At 31.4% G+C, this 25927-nt stretch overlaps 2 protein-coding genes across 2 annotated transcripts; both read right to left on the bottom strand.

Moving 5' to 3' along the window:
* Window positions 1-11125: 11125 nt before the first annotated feature.
* LOC133175642 (uncharacterized) lies at window positions 11126-15763 on the bottom strand. The gene is made up of 3 exons (XM_061310756.1): window positions 15733-15763; window positions 14743-15108; window positions 11126-11698 (listed from the first exon to the last, which is right to left on the bottom strand). Exons 1-3 carry the CDS (start codon window positions 15761-15763, stop codon window positions 11190-11192), a joined length of 906 nt encoding a protein of 301 aa, XP_061166740.1. The 3' UTR covers window positions 11126-11189.
* Window positions 15764-19299: 3536 nt separating this feature from the next.
* LOC133175641 (uncharacterized) lies at window positions 19300-20911 on the bottom strand. Its single transcript, XM_061310755.1, has 3 exons — window positions 20899-20911; window positions 20097-20516; window positions 19300-19878 (listed from the first exon to the last, which is right to left on the bottom strand). The coding sequence occupies exons 1-3, from the start codon at window positions 20909-20911 to the stop codon at window positions 19388-19390; spliced, it is 924 nt and encodes a 307-aa protein (XP_061166739.1). The 3' UTR covers window positions 19300-19387.
* Window positions 20912-25927: the final 5016 nt, after the last annotated feature.

The raw sequence follows: 25927 nt of genomic DNA, 5'->3' as shown, positions 1-25927 counted from the left end.
ATTTAGTAGGTATACTTTTGGGGTAGTTCACACTGCTTTAAAGAAACATTTGACACTGAAAAAGCTTAGTAAACGGTTACCCTATGTTTTGACAAATGAGTGCAAACGGCAGCTAGTAAAAATGTCCAAACAATTTTTTAAAATCAAAAACAGTAGTTATCCACGTTTGTCTAAAATTTAAACAGGCAATGAAACCTGAATCCATTTGTTTGAACCCTAAAGAAAATATAACAAGATGTAGTTATCCAAAAAAGCAAAGGTCCGGGGAGGTCTATTTTTTCTTAATAAAAATACGGGTTCAATATATTCAGGAACTTAAAATTTATACATATATAAATTAATCATTTTGAAATACAGAAGAGATTTAAGCATTTTAGTCTTGCTTACGTTGTTGTTGTAAGTCCATATTTTGCAGCTGCTATGGCCAAAATGAACATTTCTCTGAAATACAGGTATAATAGTCTATATTTAAATACACCCCATGTACCCTACTTTTCATTCTGAAATAGAAGGCGAAGAAATGTTGAATACTGGCCAAGAGTATTTTTTTTATTATGATGCCATTATGTGCTTTCTTTGTAAGTGTAAGTTGTTTTTGAAATCGTTAGATCCAAAGAGAGCAATGAATGCATGATTCATGCATTTCTACTTTTGAAAGGCAATTTTCCGAATTTTCCTGTTATATTTCTTTTAGATATAACATTTTCTGCAGATACAAGACGAAGGTAAATCTTTAGTGAAGAACACATAATTTATTCAGTTGTTTACTTAACGAAGAGCTTCAACAAAAATTTATTCATTTGCGAAAAATTAGCAAATTCTCTGTAAACCAAAGAATTTTTCATTTCCTGGGCCAAAATGAAATTATCTGTATAATCACACCGCACCAGTTGTGTGAATAGACTAGATAGTATAGTTGAGTTATTATACTACAATATAGTATTCAAGAAGTAAATGTAAATATATGTTCAGCACAAATAACAATGCATGACTTTTAACAATTCTTATTACCTCAATGTTATTAACACTGGAGACAATGGTAGACCAAATAAATATCTTTACAAATACTTAATAAACTATTTTACTAATAAAATATTATTTTGACAATTACTAATATTACACATTTTACTAATTTCAGAAAATATGTTTAATTCACTCAACAGTCACAAAGAAATGCCTAAAATATGTTGCTCTATTATTGAATCTCCTATAAACAGACTAGAAATAAAATCAACAAATAACATAAAACATTATAAAAAGTATTAAAGTTTAAAAAATAAGTATTTTTCTTTACATTGTTTTTTTTATTATATGCCTATCCCATTTTTATTAAACATGATTATCATAATTTTTTAAACATATTATTTTAATTTTTGCTATATATATATATATATATATATATATATATATATATATATATATATATATATATATATATATATATATATATATATATATATATATATATATATATATTAGGGATGTCAATTTTGTCAATAATTCATATTCGAATATTCAATGAAAGTATTCGAATATATTCGAATATTAGATAAAATCTGGTTTATTTTAAAGATGCATCATCCTACTTTCATGAAAGGTTCAGCGTAGGTATTCTTATATTGGAAGTAAAATTGTATGGAGACTTTTGTAGGTGTACAATAAGGAATTCCATTTGATATTTGTCAATGCATGTCTGAAATTAATATTTGATTTAAATGTAGAAAAGTATAATTTTAACAAATGATACACGTGTTTCTACAGTAGCTCCAACTGAGGAACCAGTCGTCCTACCAAAGGCAGAATAGCCGTATACTTTTCAGATTTCAATCCATGTAATTAATTACAATTATCAGCCTAATAAGAGATATGACTATAATCTTTGATACAATGTTTTTAAAATATAAACAAACATTTCATAGACAATTTTCCCAGGTACATGTAATTAACTAATTTCCCGATAATAAAATATAAAATTCAGGATTATGTGGAACCCAAGATAATCAAGTAATTTACACATTTATTTTGAACGGGGATGATTCCAGCAATATTCTAATCAAAATTTATTACTCACAGTACTTTTTTTTATGAAATCTGAAAAAAACACCGAATATTCGAATCTTAAATTCATATTCGAATATCAACTCATCGAATGAATATTCGATTGTTCGAATATTCGTTGACATCCCTAATATATATATATATATATATATATATATATATATATATATATATATATATATATATATATATATATATATATATATATATTTCTCTCTATTATTCTGAGCTCTTTGACTGGCTAAAACTTGATTACATGATCAAGTATATAACAGCATATAGACTTGTGTAACTATTTAAAGAATCTGAAATACATATCGACCTGATGTTTTAAAAAATGGAAATAATCTCTAGTGTTTACCTTACATAGCTATGACGACCTGTTTCTTAAAAAACATATTCTTTAGTTCCTTAATATTGTAATATATTGTGATGTTTGAACAATTGTTAAGAGGTACACATGTACCACAGATCAAGAATTCCGGTATTTTAGCATATCCCTAACTAAAATTTACCATAACTAACTATAGTTTGCTATAGTTAACTATTATAGTAAATAATTTGACACTTTGATTTATTCTAGATCTTTATTCCAGATTCCAAAGCTTAAAATCTCTTTAATTCGGTAACAGTGATGTGGAATTTGGAAATAATATGTGAATATGCAAGTGATAGCTCCCTTTAAAATAAAAAAAAAATGTGTATGTATGAATTGGAGAACATAACATATGACAATCTGAAGTCCAAAGAAAAAATATTTTGATTCATTATTATAAAGTAAAACTTTAATTTACTATTGTAACACATTTGATACTATCGTAACTACAGTTAACTGTAGTAAACTATAGTTAATATAACTGTAGTAAGCTATATTTGTACGGGATATCATAATTGTTTACAACGATTTTGGACACACTTTTCAGACCAAAAAGTTTTTTTCCTTACAGTATTGCGAGAAATGCTGTCTATCCCTCCCTGTTTGTGTGTATATTTGTCAATCTCCCTCTTCACGAACCTGGTAAATATTCCTCAAAACAATATATCGGCGACAAAATGTGCATGACGACGATTTGTGCATGACTGTACATTTTGGCTTCCATTATGCAGGAGGAAAATAAGACTTATCTCGGTACATATTGTAGCCAATATGTACCGTTGGACGACAATATGTGCAGTTAAGGTAGGTACATATTGTCGCCGACGACAATATACACAGAACGACAATATGTACCGTCACAGTACATTTTAACAATTTAAAAAAAAGTCTTTTTAATATGTTTAAGATACACAATTGAATTTAATTTTTTTGTTTATTTGTTTTTTTTTTTTTTGCGTTAACAACAAACTCTGGACCTCCTCAAAAATACATGTATACTATTTTATTTCTTTCATCAGTGTTAAATATACAGTGGAAATGTGTGTTCCTTTATTGATTTGGTCATTGATTTCATTATCACTAAAGAATTCATTGAAAATCTATTTTACATTGCATTTAAAATGTTGTAAGTTGCTAAAATAGAGCAAATTTAAAAAAAAAATTCGAAATCATCATTTTAAACTAATATATCTAAGGTATCCTTCATGTACATAATATTACGTCGTTTATGCTGCGCAGTGATATTTCAATATAAACATATGCACAATGGGATTATAATTTTAAGATTATTATCAGCTCTAATGTGTCCGATGATAGGCGACTTGGATGATTTATTCCACTGATCAAAACATATTTCAATGTCTATGTACAATATACAGAAATGTGCGTGTCATCTCCAGCCAAAAAAGCACTAACAGGTAATCAATGTAGCCATTTGTCCTATATAAACATATTGATTCTGTAATGGATAAAGAATTCATCAATCTTTGAAATAGGTAGTCCTCTTAACCAAAACCCTTGGATTTGAAATTTTGCTGTGAAAATTTAAACAGAGCTATTGCATCTTTCACAAGTATTACTATTGAATTGAATTGAATTGGACATAATGTGTGTGTTTCAAATTCGATATTATTCAGATATATTACTTATCTATAAAGTAATGTAACTGCTTATACAAATAAAAAAAGTAATGTAACTGCTTATACTTTAAAACTAAACAATTAACAAGAGGCTCATGGGTCACATCATTCACCTGAGCACACTGGCTAGGAAGAAGCAGAAATCAGTTCAGTATATTGAAAAGTTTACGGGAGGGGGGGGGGGGCAAACTTAAGTTTACACTACCTCAGGATGCTTCTATATAAATATTACTAATCATGGCTTTGCTGTTCTTAAACATAAGAATTTTAAAGTTTTTATTCCTATGTATTCCTGTGTAAAACTCTGATTGTTCATTGTGGCCCCACGCTACCCACCGTAAATTTGAACAAATTTGAATCTACACTACCTGAGGATGCTCCTATATTAATTTGACTAATTATGGCTTTGCTGTTCTTGGATAGCAGATTTTTTCAAGATTATTCCTATATAGTCATGCAAAACTTTAACACTCTGTTGTGCCTCAACCCCTGAGGGGTCATGATTTGAACAAACTTGATTCTACAATACCTAAGGTTGCTTCTGTATAAATAAGACTAATAATGGCTTAGTTGTCCTTGAGAAGAAGATTTCAAAGATATTTCCTATGTAAAGTGTATGATCAGGTTCTTACAAGGGATATATAGGTCTTCCTTTTACTCTGTCTGAGTTAATGATTTGAATGATTATTAAGACAGCTATGTCTGAGGGTATATCATATAGTACTTAAATTTTCTCTTATCTAGAGATGGGGACTGGGTAAGGTACTACTTTCACCGTGTTTCTCTCCTAGGTCCCCATTGATAGATAAGAACCAGTTGTCTCAATCTTCTTCAGATTTACTACACCAAGAACTTTTAAAAGTTCTTAACAAAGATTAAAGTCTATGGGGGATTTTTTTAAAATAAAAATTCAAATAATAACAATATCAATAAATGCTGTAGTGAAAAATGCACTAAAACACATTACAAATAGAATGACAATTGAAAATGATTTTTTTAACCAGGTAAGATTTTTAAAATTGATTTTTTTTTTTATTAATTAAAAACAGAGGGAAATAACTCTTACCAAAATTCAAGGTCATAAATTAGGACACATCCCACCCTTACATGTTAATAATAATAAATGGATATCATGTCTAAATATACTGAGTATTCAAAACCTACACATCTGTTATGTATTCAATTTCATTGAATCTTTTGCTATTAGGATGGAATACCTTAACTTCTTTATTGCTGATTCATCATCAAACTTCTTTAGCTACCTTCTGAATGCCTGACTTTCCCAAAGCTTTGCCTTATATACCCTTAGGCTAGTCCATTCCAAGGGTTGTCAGGTCATTCCACTATTTGAAGTCTTCAATGCATTTTACTCCAATGCCCCTTAATATTACACTATAATATGCAAACTGTGGACCCACTGTTGTGGTACCTCCCTACCCCCAGGTGTCATGATTTGAACAAACTTGAATCTACACTACGTGAGAATTCTTCTGTATTAATACGTCTAATACTGACTACTGTTCTTGAGAAGAAGATTTTTAAATATATTTTCTATATATTCCTATGGTAAACTTTGAACCCCCCCCCCCCCTATGTGGCTCTGCCCTAGGATACTTCTGTAATAATATGACTATTCATGGCTTTCCTGTTCTTGAGAAGAAGATTTTTAAAGACATTTCTTATATATTCCTATGTAAATCTTTGACCCCCTCTTGTGGCCCCGCCCTACCCCCGGGGGTTATGATATGAACAAATTTAAATTTAAAGTATGTAATGAAGCTTTCACATAAGTTTCATTTTTTTCTTGCCCAGTGGTTCTTGAGAAGATTTTTTTTAAGAAATCTTCTTCTCAAGAACCACTGGGCAAGAAAAAATGAAACTTATGTGAAAGCTTCATTACATACGTATGAACAAATTTGAATTTAAAGTATGTAATGAAGCTTTCACATAAGTTTCATTTTTTCTTGCCCAGTGGTTCTTGAGAAGATGATTTTTTAAAGTTGCCACCAAATTTTCGCAAATTCATTTTTATCTCCCCTTGAAAGAGAGCAGAGCACTTCCTGTGAACAAACTTGAATCCCCTTTATCCAAGGATGCTGTATGGCAAGTTTGGTTGAAATTGGCCCAGTGGTTCTTGAGAAGAAATCGAAAATGTGAAAAATTTACAGACGACAGACGGACGCCGGACACTCTTTGATAAGAAAAGCTCATTTAAGCCTTTTTTTCAGGTGAGCTAAAAAAGTAATGTTACTGTTTAAACTTTAAAACTTAACATTCTAGATAGTATATAAATAAGTTCCAGGGTCAAGGACTGGGCCTCTGCACCTCCCAGGATCAAGGATTTTACCATTTGTTGTGACATTATGAACTTTGAACTTGATTTGAATATTTGATGATTCTGTAAAATTTCCATTATTGCTGCCCTTTGTTTGGCGGTCTGTCCATTAATGTATTGCAGGCAGTGCTCTTTGTGTTGGCGGACCATCCATTGTTTTGCAAGAGACATTAATAGTGTTGATAGTCACCCACCTAATTATCCGTGTTTCTGGCTCTGCAGCCGTGCCCAATTTATGCCACAGTGAAAATTCTATATATATATATATATATATATATATATATATAGAAAGCACAAGGAAATTCACTTTTATAAGGATACCCACTTCCGCCCCAGCCCGGGGTTGAACTCTCGACCTACGGAATCTGTCTCCTAGCAGTACAGGAACAGCGCGCTAGACCGCTCGGCTATCTAGGCAAGTCAAAAAAAAATGCTTGCGATGCCGATGGAATTCTCGCGGCGCTGCTCTACACTACACGGTCATTGAGAATGGAAGTGAGATACAGTTATTTGGACATTAATTTTATTAGAGGATCGTTACCAATACGCGTTGTAATGAAATTAATTTTTATTTATAAAGCACATTTTACAACAACTCTTAAACTAACATAACTGCCCTAAGTGAAGGAATATTAATATAGAAAGCACAAAGAAATTCACTTTTATAAGGATACCCACTTCCGCCCCAGCCCGGGGTTGAACTCTCTACCTACGGAATCTGTCTCCTAGCATTTTATATATATATGCATTGTGTTTAAATAGGCACTCTGATATAACATTGTAAATTAAAAAATGACTCTCTGTTTTATTCAGTTAAAACCACTGCCATTTAGATTTCATCATAAATGTTTGAAGACTTCATTGAAAATGTTCATATTTCATTTAAAATGCAATCTGAATCTGCTTTTTAAATACCGGTCAAGTGAACATGTAAGACTCAATGCGTGCACAATATCCGTGGAAGTCCCGGATCTTACATATGTTTTGGCATGCCACTGTGACCAGGAATCACTGCACGTGCAGCACTCCTCAACTTTCTAGAAGATTGTTTTTCTATAGGTAAAGGCTACTAAATATTCAATGCTACCCAGGTAACAGTTTTATTGTCAATTACAATGTATATTCTACACAGCCTTCGAGAATTCGGTTACTGACAGAATTGTATCGTTGGTGGAGAGTTAAGAAAAGAGCTCATTACCAAGATAAAATGAATACATATATTCAGCATTTAAATAAAGTTTGGAATATTTTAAATTATGATTAAAAAAAAAATAAAACAGCAAGTAATGTCATTCTTTTAAAACTGTTAAAGAGTCCCTTTTAAACAATAGTTTGAAAAATTTCTATGCATAAAACTAACCAGTGAGTCAAAAACTAAAAAAATCTCTTTATTTCACATAATCTAATAATGGATTTCCATCTTCATTTGCATTGATAAGAAAGTTCAAAGTTTTGAGGATTTTAAATCTGCATCATTTAAAGGCCGGATCTGACCTAGATAAATATCCACACGGACAGCAATTAAGCATATTAGGGAGCAGGTCACACCTCCCCACTGATAAGACTGCAGTGTAATGCTATTAATAGACAGCAGCATACCACTAACACGTGCTAAAACTAAGACAACAAAGACTGTGCAAATACATAAATGTTTTAATTATTTTTACGTTTAGAAAAGACATGTTTTATGTAACGGCTCCAAATGTTATTCCTGAACTGAAATTTTTGTTTTTTATAATTCTTTTTCCCAAGTTGCTTTCGTGGGGTTTTGGGGTTACGTGTATAGGTAATGGAAATAATGTCTCTACCCACATTTTCATTCCAGTGACACGTTCCCAGGAATGCTCGCACTTTATACTGTTCACTGCCAAAAGCGATTCTTTTATCCTCATATATATTTAAAGTGTTATTAAAACTCTCAACAAAATAAGTATCACGTCCTAATCGAAAATCATCCGGATTTTTATAAATCACCGAATTAATTATCACACCGTTTAATAGTTTTTCTGCGACAGGGTTTTGAATCACCACTCGGGAAGATTCGTAGTTTGGATCCACTTTACATCTTGAGGAAGGATGGTATCTTTCATGATTGTTTTTATAGTGGTCTACAATATTTTCCAACATCTCTCTGAGCGTACTTATGTCTCCACCGCAGTGCTTGATGGCCCAATAGAAATGTGTAGACACGGCCTCTGGTTTATCGTACAGCTCCTCGGACCACGTTTTACCTTCCCTGTACCGTGGTCCACTTGAAATGACAGACATGGCCTTCTTAATATTTTTTATGCCATGCCAAATGTCGTTTTGGTTGCAGGTAAATCCATTTTCACGTTCCCTGACTAGTTTGTTAATTGACATATTTCTGTCATGTGTGTGGACGTTGACAGAAACTTGTTTGTTGTCAAGATCCTCGTAAATTTTTTCAGTTCCAATTTTTTCATGTCTCTGGGTAACTGAGATGAAAAGCATTGCAACAGAACAATACAGATTCCGTTTTTGGAAATATAAAAGTAAAAGTATACGTATTTTGTATACGAAAATAAACATATTATTTTCCATTACATCACAAAAGCATCTATTGTAACGAGATATCAAATATTAATTATCTCCCACTGAAGAAATGGTTTTTAGAATAACTAGAATCAGATAGGATTATCCGTAAAACATAATTTTTTTCTCGTCATTTGGTATGTATGATGCACATGTGTGCATTGAACGATGTAGGGTGTAATTAAAAAAATCATTTAGAATAAAGATCTCACATTTTCCCTTCAAAAATGTTTTACCCAATATGAGGAATTTGTTTAGTTGAAGAAAAGAAAAAAAAACCCTGCACGCACTGTTTGTATAATTCAACAAAATCAAATTTAAAACATCGTTTCATCTATTATACACTCTACACTGAACTCTGAATTGTTGAATCGTACTGCAGTATCACATTGTTTACACCTTTTGTAAAATCATTTTTAAAAATTGACTAATTTACTTTTAATAAGCATTATTATCTTTCGGCTTTTAAGCAAAGTTTTTTTTTCTTTCAGAAATTAGTTCAAAACCCGAAATTTTATTTTCATTACAAATGTTTAAAATTATTCAAACAACATTGAACGTGAAGAAAGGAACTTCTTCATTCAAAAGAAAATGCGAAAACTATATATTTGTCATTTGTTTATTTTGATAGTTACTTTGTACATACCTTAGTTTTGATGGATACATGAAGTTACCTTGCTGCAAATGTAAAAAAAAAGGCCTTTTATCCTATCTTTTTTCATGACAAAAGTCAGACCTACTCCCTAGCTTTCACAATCCAAATAATGCCTTATACATAATATGATTATCATTAATTGCAATTGATGAAAAATTATTGGAAAACGTATAACACATGTTTATATAGGTTGAATTTTCTCGATCTGATTTTGGCATATAAATTTATATAAAAAAGCTAAGATTGCTGAAAAATTGCATATGTATACTTCCACCCAACAATAAACAACCTCTGAATACCAAGTGTCGGTCACAGATAATAGTTAATGAGGGACCTTGCCCTTTCTCTTGTCACGTACACGGTTTATCTTGTCACGTACACAGTTTCCTATTTTTATCTTAGGTAACAATACATTTGTACCAATCTTTTCTATGGGCCTCGTGGTGTGAAAGAGATAAAAAGTTTAAGAAATTTATTTATCACAATCAACTGAGTCGAAAAAGTGTCTACACATTTTAAAAAGCGCAGTGAATACATATACTGTTTATGACGGGAAGATACTCTTGCATTATTAAGTTTTTGAAAATTTGCTTTGTATACGTAGTATAAAACATTGCCAAGGATTCACAAAGGTTGTCTTGGTATCTACTTTCAGATATCTCTGTTTCAGATTTTTCAGTGATGAAAGAATGTTTATTCCATTCTGTCTACATGAAATTGAAATGTCTCTGCGATTAAAGTCTATTGTTCAATGCATTCAAAGGCTTGGAGTTAAGTTTAAAAAAAAATCGTAAAATATCATTTATTCCATCTCATTTCACTAAACCACACATATAATAATATTGTTAAAATGCAACAAATTTAAGTTTATAAAATTTATTTTGAAGAGCCGTCATTTTCAAAGCTCGAGAAACCCTGTATCTGCCAGTAAACATTAATATTTGACATTATTTGAAGAATTTTTAATATTATATAAATGATTTACACAACCATGGCCTATCATCGCAAAGAATAGAACAATCTTTACTTACCATGTTGTATCTCAAGGATTAAAATAAAAGGATATGGAATGAACAGAAAAAGCTTGTTGACTAAACTTAAACAGATATCTTAATTATTTTTTTTAAATAAGATAATTAATGGACACGATCCGGGTGTTTTTATTACATTCTGATAAACAACATGATTCAAGGAGAATATATATATATATATATATATATATATATATATATATATATATATATATATATATATATATATATATATATATATAAAATCTTTTTTTGAAAACTGAAAACCAGTTTTTGATAGTACACAGACACACCCCTAATGACGCAGATTTAAATTTAAACTCTGGAATTCCCTGTAAATTCTAGTTCAGTATTGCTAAATGCCAGATTTCAGAAGCAATCTTTTAAAAAGAATTCTCTCTTTCTACAATTGTTATGTAAATAAGAGCTTTAGAATCCACAAAGAAAACTATTGAAATTCACGAAAAATGTGGGGTTTTGTTCATTTTAACTACAGTAGAAAAGATTGTAATATTGATATGAAATGAAGTATTGTAAATTTTCATTGTCTTCTTTGATTACGTTTATAACGATGTTGCATTGCACTGATGAGAATTTCTGACTCTCCAGGAAATTTAAACTTTGAATAAGGTGTAAAGCACCTCGGGACTCCCAGCTTCCCTCCTGCATTCGTGAACAAAACACAGAAAAAGCGCTTATCAATTGAGTAAGAGTCTACGAGCTCAGCTCGAGCTAAATTAAAGATGTATAAAGCTCCCTTTAAATGATCATTTTCTTCTGCTGTGGCTATGTTATCTTCCTCCAGCAAATAAACCATTCCATTATAAGCTGGTGAAATGCAGAACAAAACGAGTGCAGCCCGCTGAAAGTTGATATCCCGCCACTGATTAACGTTCAACTCGCCATTCTCCATCAGTGCCCTGTCACTGTCACATTTAACAGTAAATCCTGCTCTGTCACATAGTTCACACAAATCCCTTATTTCATCTTCATGCCTCTTGCTTCCAGAAGCAAATGTTACGTAGACAATTGGACTATCCTTGCAGATGCCTGAAATGACACAATGCATAGTATTTATCATTATATATTCCCATCCTCTGAATGTTATATTCTTTTATTTTTTTATGAAATGCTCAGTCGTTTATTGCATTGACCCTGACGTCAACGCAGAAAATATATAAAATATATAAGCAAGGTTAAACCGGATGCAATGGGGATAAGTATAAGATTGTATATGCTTCAGAATGCTAGACAGTTCGCCTCTAGGACAATATGCATAAATTCTGTACATCTTATTTGTTTATTTTTTATGTATCTGTGACAGACTCATGTTTTTATTTATTATGCACATGTGCATAGCAATGCATATTACATGTGCATTTATTCATTGATCTAATTATGTATATATTTTTATTTGCAGCACACTTCTACAGCTGAATTAAAGAATTATTCATTTAATCTGTAGTTAAGTGTATTGACTTTTAAATTGTTCTTTTCCAGAGAGGTCCAGAGTTAGCCTCAGGGCTGTAATTATATTCTGGCCAAGGTCATTTTGTATCTTTTTATTTCAATGGTATTTTTAGTTTGTCTCATGCTTTTGGATTGGGTTTTGTTTTTCCCTCCAAGTTTTCTTTGTGTTTTTGGTTAATTCTGTTTTAGCAGTGGAAAGCTGTAGTCATATCTTGGTGATTGAGTTTTTTCAAGTTGTCATAAAAGACCTTTGACATTGAGACTTATATTTCCACTTGCATGGTAAGTAATTCTTTCATACTAATGTTAATATATATTATACTAATTTTATTAAATGTGAAATCTGTAATTTTGCACTTAATTCCTAAAGTCACTTTTCCTGGAGTAAATGAATAGTGAGAGTGAGACTGTAAATATAAAGTTATATGTAAATAGTAAATTCATGGATGTCTCACTTTTTCATATTTTTTAAAGTAAACTTTATTTTATGCTTAGTGTAGATATCTACAAAGTTGTTCATTGTTAATTTGTAGATATTCATCTGTCTGTTTAGTTTATGCAGCTTATATATGCGCTGCATTATGGCCCATTCCCATTGAATGGTATGAATAATATTGTTTTTATGAGCAACGATAATTAATAATGTACATATGCATTGTCAAGATAATTATTGTAAAGTTTTTATGATAGATATATATTGATTAAAGAAATGGGAAATTTGATTGTGTATATTTCATATAATTGGATTATCTCCCTTTGATTCTGACACAACTATATATTGATTGTATATTGATCAATAATTCTATAGTTTTTATGCTGAATACTTATAATTTGTTATTTCATTACAGGGTTTCTTTATTTTTCCATCACTATTGATTCATCGTAATAAAGAGATCCGTCTTGTTTAAAACTCGAACCAACAGCCTTGTTGTTTTTCATCATCATATTGTATTATCATCAACACAAGTCTGTTACATATCCAAAATAAGATTCTAAATCTGTAAATAAAAATACTCTACTCTAGATATGTACAGGTGTACATATATGCTAAAAATAACATTTACGGTTAAGATAGGGTATTCTATGGTACAAACATTTCAAAATGTGGAAGATGACAGATGACTTTACAGCTGGCAATAAAAACAATTTGGGGATGTGGGAGTCAACAAATTACTGAAATATTGGGATGGCAAAAGAAAAATCTGACGTTTCTTGATGGTGGTATGACCGTAAATTAGCTTAAATTTCTATTGTATAGTTTTACGGACAAAATTATTGCACGGGAACAACTGTAAATTTTATTGCCTCCCTCTCTCCGATTCCTATGGGCCTGGCATCATATCTGCTATCGTCAACAGAAATGTCTCCTTTCCTCAAAGGAAATATCTTCCCAGTCAAGGCGATCAGCACTGCTTAGACATGGACCATATTTTAATTCTTGGCTTGAGCAACCCATTTCACATATGTGGTAATTGTGATACATGGATGACCCATTTCATTTCAACATCCCATCTTGAAGTTCAAGGCTATATCAGATGCTTGATGAAGAATAATCGATATCCAGTTTTAGATACATGCATTACAGTTTTAGTAATTAGACTATTACGTCAAATTGAGGTGAAAAATTACAAGTTTCAAGATAAAAACTTTTTTACAACACATGGATACATACCTCTAATTATTTTTAGAGTAGGGGAAGAAAGTAGTTCACTAAAACGAAATAGTTCCTTAACATGCAAGCATTATATAAAATAAGTAGGCCATTTGAACTAAAGATGCTTGATATATATGAAAGAAGGGAAAATTCCATGTTCAAAACCATTTTCATTTTTGTGTTAACTTTGGAAGGAAAGGAATTGAATTGTTTGATATGTTCTTGTTTGAATTGTTGATATCTGACTTTGGGAATTACCGTACTTTTACTTTCATTTTCAGATGTTTTTGCGAACATGTGCATTTTAGCGGAAAACGAATCTGACATGCCACCTCGAGATTTTAACCAGTGAGAGAGAATTTGACGAGCTTTCATTTGAGGGGTGTCCCATCCTTGAACGAAAATTAGGGGAGGAGCTGTGTGAGAAAACGTTATCATTGTCACCTATGGGAAATGTATTAGTGGGCTGTACCCACATATTTTCATTTATACAAAAGAATATTTTTTTTTTATTTTTAACAGAAAAACATGCCTATTGTCCACGTATTGCAGTCCTTTTGAAGGACAGCAACTTAACAATACTTTAACGCCGTTAAGTAAGCCATCTATATGGATTTCTTGAGCAGTGGCTCTTCCATCAATGAAACACAATTTGACGAGCACATCAATGATACAATATTTAACGTACTTAATCCTTCTTTATATGATTATTTTTACTGTCCTAGATATAAACAATAAGATGTCTTTCTTTCTTTGTTAAACTGTGGACTTAAACCTTGAAGCTATTGCAGAAAAATTACATAACCAGCTTACGCTGGTAATTTTTTTATGCAACGACTGCAATATTTTTTTTTCAAACAACCAACCAAGGAAAGCATTTTATTGTTTAAATTGTATGAAGTGCATGTTAATATACGAGTAGTATATTTTGTACATAAGCATAATAAGTATACATGACTTTTGTACTTACAACGTGGTATGTTGCTGCTTAACTGTGGTGCACTATGGGAAATGGATGGTCGGTCTTTGAAATTGTCTATATCATAACAATTGTTTGGTAAATGTCCAGTACTGACTGAATGGTTTCCGATGCTGGAAAGATCATTTTTCTGCTCTGACTGATTTCCTGTATAACTTAAATCGTTACTGCTCAAATGTTCTGTACGTTGAAACTGAGACACATTTTCGAACACTGATTTGGGAAGAGATGGGCAATTGAGAGACAAGGTTGAGTTGTAGTCCTTCGGAAATGGATTGGGAAACGCAATTCTTTGTATATTACTTTCAATTGAAGTTTGGTGAAACAAATAGTTTTTACATCGACCCGGACTTAAATCTTCACATATCACATAAATTGCAAAAGATTCATTTTTTATATGACTTTGATAACTTTGACAGTCCCGACAAGAGCATGAGTCATCTGAAATAAAATTTAAGACTTATAGAATGCATTTAGAAGCAATTATAAAACCAGTTATCAGTTCAACTCTATCTTGTCCTTACCAAATCTGATTGAAAGTCCTTTAGCAGACATATTTTCAGTACCCCTTCTTTGTTGATAAACACATATGTAAATACAAGCACGTCACGTGGTTATACCCAGAGCAAATTTGGGTCACCGGTGACGGTTTGTTATCGTAACAACGAGAGCACCTGACTGTGACCTGAGCGATTAAAGCAATTTAAAGATAAATTTAAATCTTTCTTATATTAAGAAATCAATCGGTCACAGAAGTCTACATGATAATATGAAGTTTTCCCCATCATTATGTCCAGTTGTGAAATGCATGTTCTATTTCGTAGCTTTCAGTTGACAATGATCGAGGGCACAAGACTTTGGCTGGTTATATATTTTGGGTAATTACCATATATAAAGAGCAAACGTTTGCTAGGTGTCTGCTGTAAAGCCAGCTTGATAAGAGCCCTTGAATGACCTCAGATATGCTTGGGAACAACTTACCCATGATTTTTTCTCTCCCGATAATGGCCATTCCAGATTGATTATAAACTTTAAACAACTTTTTTAAAAAGGAAATAAAGTTTGTATGTTCTCTTTTATGTCCACAATAGCAAAGGCAAGATTTTAACTTTTGGAAAAGCAATTTTGTCATAAACGTACATAAGAACAAATCATTCTCAGTAGAACAAAAATTGAAGCACTGGTCTCCATTTTTTCTTTTTATAGAAAGTCCGTACGTAACCATTCTTACATGTATCCTTATTCAAGAAATGGTCCCCCCCCCCCCAACCAAAGGAAAAAGGCCTACTTAAGATTATAGGAGGAAATAAGCTGAAAGTAAAAATCCCGAAATAAGTATAAGGCATGCTTTCATTTTGGAATAAAATATGCAAATATTCACCTTTGATTTTACACAATATCCTTAAATATACTTCATTACGCTGGCACAATTTTCCGCAGAAAAATATGTGACTGCATACATGGCGTAAATTAATACCACGCGGAAAACTAGAACTAAGCTATCGCAATTTTCAGTCCTGATCAGCACATGCGCACTTCCTACAATTTGACATTTCTCCTAGTTTCTTCCTTTATAAATTACATTGAGCAGTTAATTTTAGTGGTCAATTCTTCATAACACTAGCGATGAAGACTCGTGTACTCGTAACATTCATTGCTTCCATTCTTATAATTTTTCAAAAAAATCAAAAGATTTTTTTACAAGAGGCCAATGGGCCACATCGCTCACCCGAGCACACTGGCTAGGGAGAACCAGAAATCAGTTCAGTATTGAAAAGTCGGGGAGGGGGCAAACTTAAATTTACACTATCTCAAGATGCTTCAATATTAATATCAATATTACTAATAAAGGTTTTGCTGTTCTTAAACAGAAGACTTTTAAAGATTTTCTTTTCTATGTATCACTATGTAAAACTCTGATTGCTCATTGTGGCCCCACATTTCCCACGATAAATTTGAACAAATTTGAATCTACACTACCTGAGGATGCTCCTATAATAATATGACTAATCATGGCTTTGCTGTTCTTGGATAGCAGATTTTTTCAAGATGATTCCTATATAGTCCTATGCAAAACTTTGACATTCTGTTGTGCCCCAACCCCTGGGGCATAATTTGAACAAATTTGATTCTACAATACATCTACCTAAGGTTGCTTTTGTATAAATATGACTAATAATGGCTTAGTTGTTCTTGAGAAGATTTCAAAGAAATTTCCTATGTAACGTATGATCAGGTTCTTACAAGGGATATATACATGTAGTTTTCCTTTTACTCTGTCTGAGTAATGATTGGAATGATTATTAAGACATCTCTGTCTGAGGGTATATCACACAGTACTTAAATTTCTCTTATCTAGAGATGGGAACTGGGTATGGTACTGCTTGCACCGTGTTTCTCCCTACGTTCCCATTGATAGATAAGAACCAGTTGTCTCAATCTTCTTCAGATTTACTACACCCAGAGTTTAACATCAATTCCCTAGGATACTTGCCACTGGTGTTCATAACTTTTATACTTTTATTTTGCTCTTACCCTTAAGGTTTTCCATCCTCTATCCTTAAATGTCCCTGACATATATAATACTCTGATATCAATTAAAGCATTTTACAGTAGAAAAGGATTTACCAAGAGAAAGCGTCAAAAATGCAATTAACTAAGCAGTAAGTACTTAACAAAGATTGCATTGAAGTCTATGGAGCAATTTTTTTAAAAATAAAAATTCAAATAATAAGATTATCAATAAAAACTGCAGTGGAAAAATGCACTTAAACATTAGAAATAGAATGACAATTGAAAACATTTTTTTACCAGCTAAGTTTCTTAACATTGATTTTTTTTTATTGAATAAAAACAGAAGGAGATAACTCTTACTAAAATTCAATGTCATAAATTAGGACACATCCCATCCTTGCATGCTAATAGTTATAAATGGGAATTATGTCTAAATATACCGAGTATTCATCACCTTTCATCCGTTTTGCATTCAATTTCATTGAATATGTTCTATTAGGGATGGAATACCTTAACTTCTTCATTGCTGATTCATCATCCAACTTCTACAGCTAGCTTCTGAATGCCTGACTTTCCCAAAGCTTTGCCTTATATACCCTTAGGCTAGTCCATTCCAAGGGAGTTCAGGTCATTTCACTATTTAAAGTCTTCAATGTGTCTTACTCAAATGGCCCTTAACAATTACACCTATATATTCCTATGGTAAACTTTGACCCCCATGTTGTGGCCCTGTCCTACCACAAGGGGTCATGATTGGAACAAACTTGAATCTACACTACCTGAGGATACTTCTGTAATAATATGACTAATCATGGCTTTGCTGTTCTCGAGAAGAAGATTTTTAAATACATTTCTTATATATTCCTATGTAAAACTTTGACCCTCTCTTGTGGCCCCGCCCTACCCCAGGGGGTTATCATATGAACAAATTTGAATCTAGATTATGTAATGAAGCTTTCACATAATTTTCATCTTTTCTTCCCCAGTGGTTCTTGAGAAAAAGATTTTTAAAAGATGCCACCAAATTTTCACGAATTCCTAATAATCTCCCCTTGAAAGAGGGCACAGCACTTCCTGTGAACAAACTTAAATTCCCTTCACACAAGGATGCTTTGTGGCAAGTGTGGTTGAAATTGGCCCAGTGGTTCTTGAGAAGAAGTCGAAAATGTGAAAAGTTCACAGACGACAGACGGACGCCGGACACTTTTTGATCAGAAAAGCTCACTTGAGCCTTCGGATCAGGTAAGCTGAAAACGCATTCATTGGTTACATTGTCTACGTGAGGTTTTAGATGGCAATTGCGGCCGAATTGAGATTTGTATAGTTATATCCATTGTTATTTATATGTTATATGGAACTTTTTAACTGTATCATTTCATGGAAACATTTTTTTTTCAAATAATTGATACCTTAATTTGCCTTTATGAATTGTATTGTATCAATGAGCATCAACTAGAAAAAAAAAATGATTACTTCTAATTATAGATTTGAAATAATAAATTTTCCTTGAATTTTTAAATATGAACTTAATGAAGATGTGCAATCAAATACAGTATTCGTGTTATTTATTTAACAAAAAAATGTTTATATCACTTTGATTTAAGATGAATTATTGCCATGAAAGTCAAGTTCCCAATTTTGAAGTTGACATACATTTGAACATTTAAATCCATTTATGTTTGCTTTTCTCAAAATGATCAAATGGAAACTTATGGTTGCATTCACCTGCTCCGAATTATTTTTGAAATAACGCCAAATATGATATGATCTCTTACGTCATCGTCATTACACGGGTAGTAAACAGGGCAAAAACACGGACATCTGATCAGATGCCACAAGAAGGAGTACTTGTTAACTCTTTCTTTGTAAAAGATACAAAACCGTAATCTTAAAATATATTGACAAATACATTGGATATATTTATTTCCGTATCAGGGAAAATAAGATAAACCACATTATTCTAAGAGATTTTGATTTTTTTCTATGTAGCTAATACAAGAACTGTTTTGTTATGAATTCAATTGTATCACTGTGCATGCATTCAAAATTATTTGGAAATATGAAATACACATTGTTCATGAATCAGAATGGTGTAAGATGTGTAAGACAGTTTTACTAACTGTCAATGCTGCCTTTGGGTTCTTAATAAGCGAAATAAATCCTCTTTATGATCTGGAAACATGAAATATGGCGAGGAACTTAAAAAGTATGGAATATCAGATACAGAGGCTTTAGTTTTTGTAAACAGTAACGGTATCATACGGTAGTTTTTGCTACCATTCTGCTGAAACTCTGCTCTCGCAATGTTATGAATGTAGACAATGCCTTGCTCTTGTTCATTTATTTCAGCCACTGGACTGTTGTACTCTCCTGCTCTTAGCGCTTTGCTATAACCAGGCGAAATACAGAAGAGTATCCATTTAGCTTTTCTGTAGTTTAAGTCTCTCCAACCATGAATATTCAGTTCTCCTACTTTTCTAAGCGCATCGTATTTATCACATTTCACAGAAAATTCAAGTGAATCCCTCAGTTCTTCACACAATTTCCTAATTTCACGTGTGTGTCTCTTACTTTCATCGGAAAATGTCAAATAGATAATTGGTTTTCCTGCATCTGAAACAATAGAATAACATAAAATGAATTACATGTATATCACAGTAGACAAATGTTTATTATATGGACAAGCTTATAATGTTATTTTGCTATTATCAAAGTGTCTGCAACATTTTGTCTCTATAAATGGTGTTGAAAAATCATAATTCAAGCCCAAAAAATGTTCTTAAACCTTGTCCTGCTTTTATGACAGTACTTCAGAGCCCTTAGAAACTTACTGACAGTAGTGGACCTTCTGGGAATGCTGTAAAGACTTGTAAATGACATCGTTCGTAATATACTGCTCTCTAAACAGACTGGTCTAGTCGGAATGGGCTGACTTTTTGCAGCAGAACTCTTATATCTGTAACAGGTACAGTCCCCGTGTTCCGATGTGGGATCAAGATTTCTGGAAGAGGTTGAAATTTCCGTAGAATTTGTTTGTTGGTTGATAGATAAATCTGCAGAAGCTCCCTCAAGTCTGTTTCTGTCAGTTTCATCCTGAGCATGAACTTCAGGTACTTGCAAAGGGGTTTCATCTATTTGATCGTAAGAACCTTGAATTTCAGAGCCAGTATTTGTAGTGCTATGTTCAAGGGAATGGAAACGTACACAGTCAGGACATTCACATCTGGTCTGTTTTGCTTTCTTTGTGCTCGCTGTAAAGAAAAAAAAACATCCATTATTTTATTATAATAAAGATTAATCAAATTCTTTATTTAATCCTTAACGGTATTTTTGAAAAATAAATGTGATTGCTATAACCGACAATACAAGTACACTGCGAAAATATGAGAAGCCGAATTTCTAAAAAGATATCACTAAGAAAGGGACAAATCATCTACAAAACTCACAGAAGTCTTATTCGCACACTACGACGACTCGCCAAATTTGAAAAGTTTGTTTAATAGTGCAACTAAAACATGTGAAAGCAAATTACTACAATCCTTACTCAGGTAATGTACATATAGAACGCCTTGAGCAAAGAAATCAATTATGTGAACACAAAATAAGAGATGTACTGAAATGCAAAATACTTACCTGGATATTCCATGTTTACTCTTTAAAGAGTCATTTACTGGAAGGACGTTTTTCAAGATTCCCGTAATCTATTATAAAAGGGGAAAGACATTAGGGAAAAAAATCAAGATTTTATTTCAACGAAAAGAATACATTAGTACATTACATTAGTTATCATCGTTGCATCAAATTACTTGGTGGGGAGTTATCATTATTGTATTTTAGTTAACATCAGATTTGGGCGTATTTATTTTTCTTTGCAAAAACTACGGGTGCAATGTTCACGCTTTTTTAATTAAAAAAAACATATATATTAATTGAAAGACTGTAGCGATTAACGGAAATAAATCTTAAATCATTGCTATACGTACCTTGTTGTCCTAGGTCCATGTTTTGCAGCTGTTATGACCAAACATTAACCCTAGATATCATTTCTCTGAAATACAGATAATAGTCTAAATTTAAAAACACCTCATGTACCCTACTTTCCATATAGAGATAGCGACCGAAAAATTGTTGAGTACTGGCCAACATTTATATGAATGGAGTTAAATGGGTTTTTTTTTTCTTTGTTAGCCTTCCAATTGTTTTCGAAACCATCAGATACAAAGACAGCATTGAATGCAAATATTTTTTTTCTGCATTATGAAACAGATTTTGATAACTTACATGCAGAATTATGTTCAATTTGGAAAGCTGATTTTTCTTATTCTTTTTTTTTCTAAAGTACATTGTCAGAAGTTATAACACGATGTTTAATCTTCAGTGAATCACACGTCATTAAACACGTTGTTTACCTCATGGGGAGCCTCGACAATGTCATCGGAAAATTTTGGCAGTGTTTGTAATTAGGCCAAAGAATTTTGCATTTTCATGGATTGAAATGATTTTCACCGTGTGTGATCATATTGTACTGGTTATCTGAATAGACTGGACTAAATGTTGAAATATTTACGGCAAAACAGTTCTCACATGTAAAATATTAGTGTAATTAACTTTAACGCTGAAGAGTTTGATCAACTAAACGAATTCTTTACAACTACTTAATGAACCATTTTACAAATTAAATTGTCTTTTTGGCAATTACTAATATCACACATGCTCTATACTTCAATAAAGACATCAAATTCAGAAAACAGTTATTAAGAAATGCCCAAAATGTAGTACTCTGTTATTAAATCCTGTATAAACATATTGAATATGTCATAAAACTTAAAAGGGGCTCGGTTACAGATTTGGGGCTAATATTTTCTAGTATTTTCAGTTTAATATCATGACTTAAATGTTGCTAGGGCATTTCACACAGAAATATTACAAAAGTGTGTTGAGCAACTCTTTTGTCTAGAAATTATCAAAACTACGAATTTTGGGACGCGTTTGATTAACACGCATCCTCGCACTTCCACGAAGTAAACTTTTGGCAAAATTTGTTGTGTATTAATGAACAATATCATAACTTTAATACAGAAAATTCAGAGTAAAAACATAAAAAAGCAAATCCAATTCACCAGTTTTGTCAGTCTGTGCTAAGTGATGTGTGCAGAGCAAACGAATTGAACACACCCAGTAAAACATAAACATTAAGAATAACACTAACAAAAAATATCATAATTAACTATAGTTGACTGTTGTAAATCAAAGTTTTCAAAGTTATCACTAAGTGTCATAGTTACCACTATAGTAAACCGAAGTTTTGAAAGCTATCACTATAGTAAATCATAGTTTTCATAGTTATCACTATAGTAAATCAAAGTGTCAAAAGTGATCATTATGGTAAATTAAAGTTAAAGATTTATCACAACTGTATTTAATGTTCTGTGATAGAAGTCTCAATTAATTCAACATTAATTGCACAACATAGATAATATCCAGTTCTACAGATTTTCTCATTTTACCAAATTTATTTGTTTACGTCTTGTATTTCAAATAATTCCATGCACGTTGCATGCAGCACGGTTTACTTAAATTTTATCTTTAGCGATTCTTTTTGAAACCTCGTGTTTTTCAATGACTACTACTTGTTAAAAATTTCTAAAATGAATATTCTTTATCTTTCATTTTTCTTGGTCTTTTTTATATTATTAAAGCACATTATATTAAAAGCATTTAATACATAAGACAAGATTTACATGTATAGAGTTATCACCTTATAAACAACGATATAAAGTGTATAAGATTGATAACCATAGTAAATCAAAGATTTCATAGTGATCACTTTAGTGATATGGTGATCACTATAGTAGATGAAAGTCTGCATAATGATCACTATAGTAAATCAAAGTGTTAAAGTTATCACTATAGTTAACTTTAGTTTTCATAGTGTCAAAGTTATCACTAAAGTTAACTTTAGTAAACTTTAGTTAACTAAAGTAATTTTTTTGTAAGGTCCTGTTTACAAAGCAGATGTTTGGCGTAATTTTTTTTTCCCAGAATTTCCTCCTCATTAAATTTTAAGAATTTTCATGCAAGTTTCAATTATCAAACTGATATTATTTTCGATAAAAATAGAAATTTAAAATTGTAAATAAAACGACAATATACAACTGTGTCGAGGCCTCTTTAAACTTCTGTAGTTAGATTGAAGCATTTGTGTTAGATGTGCACGACCCCTTGAACTAGAGTTTATCGATTATCTTACTTTGAAAATATTTAAAACAATATGCTTCAGTATTTAAAAGGTATGGTGCACTCCAGATTTGCACTAAATCTTAGATAAGAGTAGAAATGACGATTGAATAAAGAAGATTTAAGTAATTGAATAAAAACTTTCATCATATTTCATTTACCTGTGAAAAGTTTTAAAGTTTCAAATCAATAACAAAAAATGTCTTAACATTGATTTTTATTAGCATTCATTTATTACCCTTTTATAAAACACTATTTTTTTGTGTAAACATTCTTCTTATTTGTTTTGTTTGTTTGTTTGTGCTTTGATTTTGTTTTATTTAGTTTCGATTTTGTTTCAAACAAAGGTATAAGCATTATTATTTGTGTATATAAAGCATCTATTTAAACTTTAATGTCATAAAAATTACGCATGTTCGATACTGAATAACCAGAATTAAAAACATTGGTGTGGTGGCATTCCTTTGTTCTTGCAGTCTTAAAAAATTACCTTTGACAATCCGATATAAGTGAGCAGTCTGATATTATTTGTTATCTCAACCTACCTCAGTTTAAGCTATGTTTAATCTTATATTTACAATGATTATTTTAAAAAAGAAGATAATGTTTTAATCATTCATAATTTGAAAATGATAAATTAACCTTCTAATTAATTTGTTTGATTGATTGATATTGTTTAAGGAGGTTGGATCCTGTCACCAAAAGTAATGAGAATTTTTTATCAAGTATATTTTAAGAATTTATACACATAGCTTAATTAAAAATCAAAACAAAAAATGGGGGTCAATGCGCTTCTTTTGGCGCTACAGAGCATTTAGTTTGACCTTTTTGCAGTGTAAATACGTCTTACACATAAATCAATATTTAAAGTTTTTCCTACAATATTTTTTATTCAAATAAATTATGGGAACAAACACAGCCTTATTTCATCTTGAAGAGACACATTAAAATTTGTGACAACGAAAAAATTTTCAAATTACTCCACATGTTCAATTATTTGACCTTTTTGCACTCAAAAAGATTCATTTTTCTGACATTAAAAATTTAACAAGCAAAAAAATAATTTGAAAGTCATGACATTTTACTGAATTTAAGAAGAATGGTTAAAAGTATCTTAAATATTCAGAAAAGAAAATAAAAAGTGGGGGTCTGTGATGTTAATTTTCAGATATTACTAAAATAGTGCTTATTTTAAGCTTAAAATAGGGATTTTTTTTTCTTGATTTTCACAATATATTTGCTATATTTATGAAATATGATGATAGAATTCATGACAATTTATTTGATATATAATTAAGGACCAGTATAAATCAGTTCACTGTACAAAATAACTTTGTGCGCAGGCTGCATGGATAAATAGGAACCCAAACTTAACATACTTTAAACACTTCGAAAGAGAAAAAAATGATCATTTTCTTCTAAAAAACCTTCCGCCACAAAATATAGTTCCTCACTTAATGCTTTTGGTATGGAATTTAATCATGGAGTTTTAACTGAATATAGTTTAACTGGCATCGTAGAATCCAAATTTATTGTAAGAATTAAAACTTTATGCAAAATTTTTAAAATATAGGTTAAGATATAAATCTGCTCAAAAGCTCAGGAGCGAACCTCGTTAACACCGAGTCGGCACTATTTAAGCTGTATTTCGGCAGACAATTAAACTAAAATCCGTAAATGGAAGGGTGAAAATGAAATCAAACAGACCAAAAATCAATCATGAGCCCTCTGGACTTGCAATAGGCTTATTAAATATTAAATAATGACTTCATTTAGAATTAAAAATTTAAGAATTCATCATCTAGGTTGAATACTGGTTATGATACAAAACAATCCATAATACATGATTTTTTTTTTTTGTAAATTTATTCTCAATTTAGCAATTGACTTAGAAATTTTACCTTCAGCATTTGCTTTATCTTCTGTGTTTGTTCAGCTCAAATCAGGGTTCACATCTGCATTTTCCTTTCCATTCCCAAAAATATAGTTCACTAGATTGTTTATATCTTAAGTCCAACACATTGCTTAAAACTATTTTGCATGTTTTAAACAGGGAAATGTTCATACCCACTCTCCATTTAACTCCAAACAATCATTGACAAAGTACCTAAAATATTTATGTTGCTGATTAAAGATTACGGAGTAGTTTTCATTCAAGACTGGATATTTTAAAGAATTTTTTCAATGATCATTACCACTTTTATCAATTGTTAGAACAGATACATGCAAATCAGCAAATGATGTTTATAGGACATTGTTTTAAGTACGATATATGCAGAATACAATTCTGTATGAAAAAATATCAGACAGTTTTCGACCCTAACGGGACTCAAACTGTCTTATATTTTTTCATACAGAACTGTGTTCGGCATATTTCTAATACACAAAATCAAAGACAAGAGAACAAAAGCATCAAAACCTATTT

Source organism: Saccostrea echinata, unplaced genomic scaffold, assembly GCF_033153115.1.
Source record: "Saccostrea echinata isolate AGI-Se365-2 ecotype Australia unplaced genomic scaffold, CSIRO_AGI_Sech_v1 ptg000064l, whole genome shotgun sequence".
Taxonomy (NCBI): domain Eukaryota; kingdom Metazoa; phylum Mollusca; class Bivalvia; order Ostreida; family Ostreidae; genus Saccostrea; species Saccostrea echinata.
This window is presented reverse-complemented; position numbering and strand designations above follow the sequence as displayed.